Below are 5321 nucleotides of genomic sequence, written 5' to 3' on the forward strand. Positions count from 1 at the left end.
TCTTCGCCCCCCCTAGGGGGCGGGCCCCACACTTTGGGAAAGTCTGGCTTGGGGGAAGAAAGTGTTTCACAGTCTGGCAGTGAGGGCCCCAGTGCTCCGGTACCTCTTGCCAGAAGGCAGCATGGTGAAGAGCGTGTGTGAGGGGTGTGTGGGGTCCTCCACGATGCTGGTGGCTTTGCAGATGCAGCGGGTACAAAAAGTGTCTGTAATGCAGGGAAGAGAGGCTCCAATGATCTTCTCAGCTGTTCTCACTATCCATTGTAGGGTATTGTGATCCAGTATGGTGCAGTTACCATACCAGAGTGTGCAGCTGCTCAGGACGCTCTTGATAATTGGACCTCCATAGAAGGTGGTGAGAATGCATGGAGGGAGATGGGCTTTTCTCAGCTTCCGCAGGAATTAGAGATGCTCTTGGGCCTTTTTAGTTATGGAGCTGGTGTTGAGGGACCAGGAGAAATTCTCCACCAATGAATTTGATGCTCTCGACGACCTCCACAGAGGATCCCTGTTAAGTGGACAGTGATCTCCTTTGTTTTTTCCACGTTTAAAGACAGCTTGTTGACTCTACACCAGTCCGTTAGCTGTTGCGCCTCTTCTCTCTATGCTGACTCATCCCTCTTCCTGATGAGACCCACAACAGTCGTTTCCTCGGTGAACTTGATGATGTAGTTTGAACTGTGCATTGCTGCACAGTCGTGAACAGCAGTGGGCTGAGCACACAGCTCTGAGGGGCTCAGGTCCTCAGTGTGGTTGTGTTGGAGATGCTGTTACTGATCCGGACTGTCTGAGGTGTCTCTGTCAGAAGGTCCAGGATCCAGCTGCAGAGGGAGGTGTTCAGGCCCAGTAGGCTCAGTTTTCCAATGAGGTGCTGAGGAATGATTGTGTTGAATAATGAACTGAAGTCTATGAACAGCATTTGCACATACATGTGTTTATTGTTGAAGTAGGTGAGAGGTGCCAGAGCTGACAGGACTTCAGTTAATTTGGGTCTGTTGTCAGTGATGACTGATCCAACAAACAAGAGATCAACTGCAGGGATTATGGACACTTGGAACAGTCTGAGGGTTTTTAGAGTGCAGATGGGGGAACCTGACCTGATGTAGGTGAGGTTTCAGGGCACATGTACCCATGCATTCATAGGTGCGTCATGAGCCTCACATCCACTGGCCTCCACAAGTGTCCTGGAATCTGAGAGAGTCCGTGCAGGTGTCCCAGCGTGAAGTTATGCAGAAATGTTTAATTGCCAAGTTTAAACTCACACATAGATTCAGACATGAGACATGTGACTCCATTTATGCCAGGTGTCGTGGAAGTTTAACACTGAAAAGCACAGCACTTCTTTAAATACAGGTCATCCTTGACCCCTCAGAGAAAGAGATAGTGTCACCTAAAGACTGCTTCCTGCCTCATCCCACCACTTCCCGAGAGATATTGGAACAAAAATCTCCACCTGTCGAATCCCCCCACACGGCCCCTGGGTGTCTCCAATGTCCTCACGAAGCCTAGTTGAGCGTGCAATAAAGTTGAAACTAAATGCTGTCCCGCATGAATTCAACTGAGTGACACAGAAGCGATATTACTGAAACATGTGATAAATAATAAAATACATTTCCATCACACAGGCATTGTGACTGAGTTGCAAAACGATGAGGTGTTCAGCAGCACCCTGGAGCAGCTGAGAATGGTGATAAAGAGGAGGACTGTAGTTTACTCGGCAGAGGAGAAGGCCCTGATGGTGATGCTGGAAGGAGAGCAAGAGGAGGAGAGGAGGAGAGAGCGGGAGCGCCGAGTGAGGAAGGAGAGAGAGCGACAACTGCAGAGGAAGCACAGAGTGGACTCCATGCTGTTTGGAGGTATGGCTGTGCACGTGTGTGTGTGTTTGCGTGCACAGGATATGACTGTGTTGTCATCCACTCCTGTTGTGTTTGTTTGATAGAGGAGTTCCCAGGCAGCTGTGCCCTGCAGCCCTTCAGAGACTATTACAGCCAGGCGGAGCACTCGCTGCCTGCGCTCATCCACGTCAGGTCAGTCTGCTCGTCACACATCTTTGTACACTTTGCTTTCTCTGTTGGGCTCTTTGTGAGGAAAGTGTAGAAAATATGAATAATAATATAATAATACATTTTATTTATAAGTGCCTTTCAGACCCTCAAGGTCACTTCACAGTAGCACGTGAACAATACCATAAAAAAACATAAGAAAAATGTACATATAGCAAACATGGTAGATAAAATTTAGACATAAACAGTCATAAAAGTATAAAAGCAAATATAAAAACTGAGCAAGGTAAAAATGGCCTAAGACAGATCAGGTGTATGCAATTCTAAACAGATGGGTTTTGAGTAGTGATTTAAAAGTGGTGAGACAGTGTGTGGTCCGGAGAGCAAGTGGAAGTGCATCCAAAGTCTCGGGGAAGAACAACTAAAGGCTCTGAGTCCAATGGTAGTCAGGCGAGCAGGTGGAACTGACAGAAGGGAAGCTGAGGAAGAGCGGAGTGTACGGAGGGGCGAGGATGTGTGGAGAAGATCGGATAGATATGGAGGAGCGAGGTTATGAAGCGCTTTGAAAGTGAGAAGCAGGATCTTGACACGGAGGTGAACTGGGAGCCAATGGAGCTGTTTAAGAACGGCTGTTATATGTTCAGTGGATCTAGTTCTGGAAATAATACGAGCAGCTGTATTTTGAACCAACTGCAATTTATGGATGATTTATGAGGTAAACCATAGAGAACAGAATCACAATAATCCTGACGAGATGTGACAAGAGCATTGACAAGTATGGCGGTACTGTGTGGTGTGAGTGAGGGACGAAGACGGTTAATATTACGGAGATGAAAGTAGGAAGAGCGAGTGATATTATTTATATGTGCTGTGAAGGACAGAGTGCTGTCGAGGATGACACCAAGACTCTTAACCTGAGGGGAGGGTGTGACATCAGAGTTATCAATGGATAACGAAAGACTGGTTGGAACTGGAGTCAGTTTTGATCTGGAGCCTATTAAAATTCTGTTTTATTGCCATTAAGTTTAAGAAAGTTAACCAGAGCTTGATTTCACTTAAACAGTCAGAAATGGATGTGGGTGGGAGAGTAGCTGTGGGTTTGGAGGACAGGTAGAGCTGGGTGTCATCTGCGTAGCAGTGAAACTGGATGTTAGGCTTCCTAAAAATATTACCTCGGGGTAGGAGATAGATGATAAAAAGTAAAGGACCCAGGACAGAGCCTTGGGGTTCACCGGAATTAACTGGAGTAGATGCTGATCTGTGACGGAGTAATTGAACAAACTGTGAGCGGCCAGAGAGATAAGAAGTAAACCAGGCGAGTGCTGAACCATTGATGCCAATAGATGCTAATCTGTGAAGGAGGATGCGGTGGGAGATGAGTCCAGAGTCAGCTGCAAGCAGAAGATCATTGGAGATTTTTACCAGAGATGTTTCTGTGCTGTGACATGAACTGAAGCCAGACTGAAACTGTTCGTACAGGTTATTTCCAATGACGTGATGATGAACCTGTGCAGCCACTATCACTATGAAGGGAGAGAAAATGCCAGCGTTTGTCCTTCAGTCCATCTGTGAAGGATGGCTGACAGTGGTTAAACTGGCATCTAATGAAAACATGGCTCGTGGTCTATTAGATAAATATTATCAGTATAACTGTATTTGGTCTTCTTTCACCAGTTGGCTCTTTGCCACTTGATGTACATGTAGGTAAGTGAGTAGTGGTTGGTGTGTGCAGAACAGAGTACAACAGTGTCCCAGCCTGAGTTGGCTGGGATGTCCACTCTGGGGAAGCGTGGCAGCGGTGTTGAATGTGGATGATCCTTCTCGCTGCAGAATGAAGGGCTTGGGAATGACAGCAGCTGCTGACATCCTCTTCCTCGGCACCGTGTTTAACATACCTGAGTGCTGCAGACCTGCAAACCGGCCAAACTTCTGCTTTCCTCGAGGTGTTCACACTGATGATGATGAGCTAACTAAGTGTGTGTTACTCCCACTCTTCATTCCAGTGGCAGCAGCAAGGCTCGTGTGGGGACGTAACAGCTGCAGTTGCGTCTGGTGTTTGCATTCATCATAGTTTTGAATGTTCCCACATGTATAATGTTAGAAGTGACAGAGAGAGGACTCGTATGGCAAAAACAGCTGTTCAATAAGAGAACGAGCTATGATTCATATACCAGCAGTTTGACTAATAACATGAGTTCTGCCACCCACGTATTTGTGTTTCAGAAAAGAATGGGACACATGTTTGGTGGCAGTAGATCATCCTGGTAGTTCATCCGTTCCTCAGAGCTGGGTCCTGCCAAACCCCCCATCAGACCAGGCCTGGGCCTCCGCCCTGCAGACGAGTGACACGGACTGTGAGAACCTCTGACTGGTCCTCGGCTGCACAGTGCAACAACCAGGTGACGGAGACAAAGATGGCCGCAGCTTACCTGGAGCTTTCAACACGCTTCCATCGACGCTTAGACGACAGGAGCAGCAGTCTCTGCATTTGAAACGGATGTAAGCCTTCTTGGGACAACAGGAAGTGTTTTATCTGTGAGGTGCAGCGTGGAACAGCCCACAGTATGGACTTATGCCTGTTTTCTTTACTCAGTAACAGTTTGTGTTTTACTCTGATGAATTTTCTAAAGACAAAATAAAATGAACAATATGAAGTTGTCACGCAGTTTATTATCCACAGCAACATATTACTCATGGTTCAGTGCCCATGTGTTTAGGAGAAAGTGTCACCTGTAGCCCGACTCACATGAGAGGGGTAAACGCTGCTCGATCACAGAGGTGTGGGCACAGCAGGACGTGTCTGCGTCCTCTGATCGTGTGTTTTCCCAGCTCTGTGGTCTGCAGCAGCTTCATTTCTATTCAAAGACTTTACACTATATTGGTAGCTACAAATACTACAGCCCCCCCCCTTTAAGACGTCTGGTCTTCTGATTAGCTGCCCTGTATAAACATCGGAGCCAAGAGCTGAAAAGGTGTTGATCTCACAGGGATCACGTGTACTTTCTTTGACCTCTTCGGTCATGTTGCCATGTTTAATGATTGTCCTCCACTGTGAAAACACGTAATGCACCTAATAAAGTGACCGGGAGGTAAGTGTGGCCACTATGTTGTTAGGTATAATTAGTGTGTGTTAAGTCCTTATTGACTTCAGAACAGCCTTAGTTGTCACGCTCAAGAACCCAGTCTGACATTATTTGGGCTTTACCTCACGACGACTTATCCTAAAGAAGATGCCTGCACATCAGCAACAAGACTTGGGTAGACTGGCGTTCAACAGTGCTGAGGAGGCACTAAGGAGCTCTTCTGCAGACAGTTTAAAGC

At 46.9% G+C, this 5321-nt stretch overlaps 1 protein-coding gene across 1 annotated transcript; it reads left to right on the forward strand.

Annotated features, from left to right (window-relative positions):
- Positions 1-1622: 1622 nt before the first annotated feature.
- LOC102305190 (programmed cell death protein 7) lies at positions 1623-4654 on the forward strand (the record flags this gene model as incomplete). The annotated part of the gene is given in 3 exon segments (XM_005952291.2): positions 1623-1853; positions 1937-2024; positions 4224-4654. Coding segments are annotated over 3 exon segments (464 nt in total), but the record flags the coding sequence as incomplete, so codon positions are not given.
- Between the last annotated feature and the right edge of the window lie 667 nt (positions 4655-5321).

Source organism: Haplochromis burtoni, unplaced genomic scaffold, assembly GCF_018398535.1.
Source record: "Haplochromis burtoni strain Fernald_Lab_line unplaced genomic scaffold, NCSU_Asbu1 Contig_1484, whole genome shotgun sequence".
NCBI classification, from domain to species: domain Eukaryota; kingdom Metazoa; phylum Chordata; class Actinopteri; order Cichliformes; family Cichlidae; genus Haplochromis; species Haplochromis burtoni.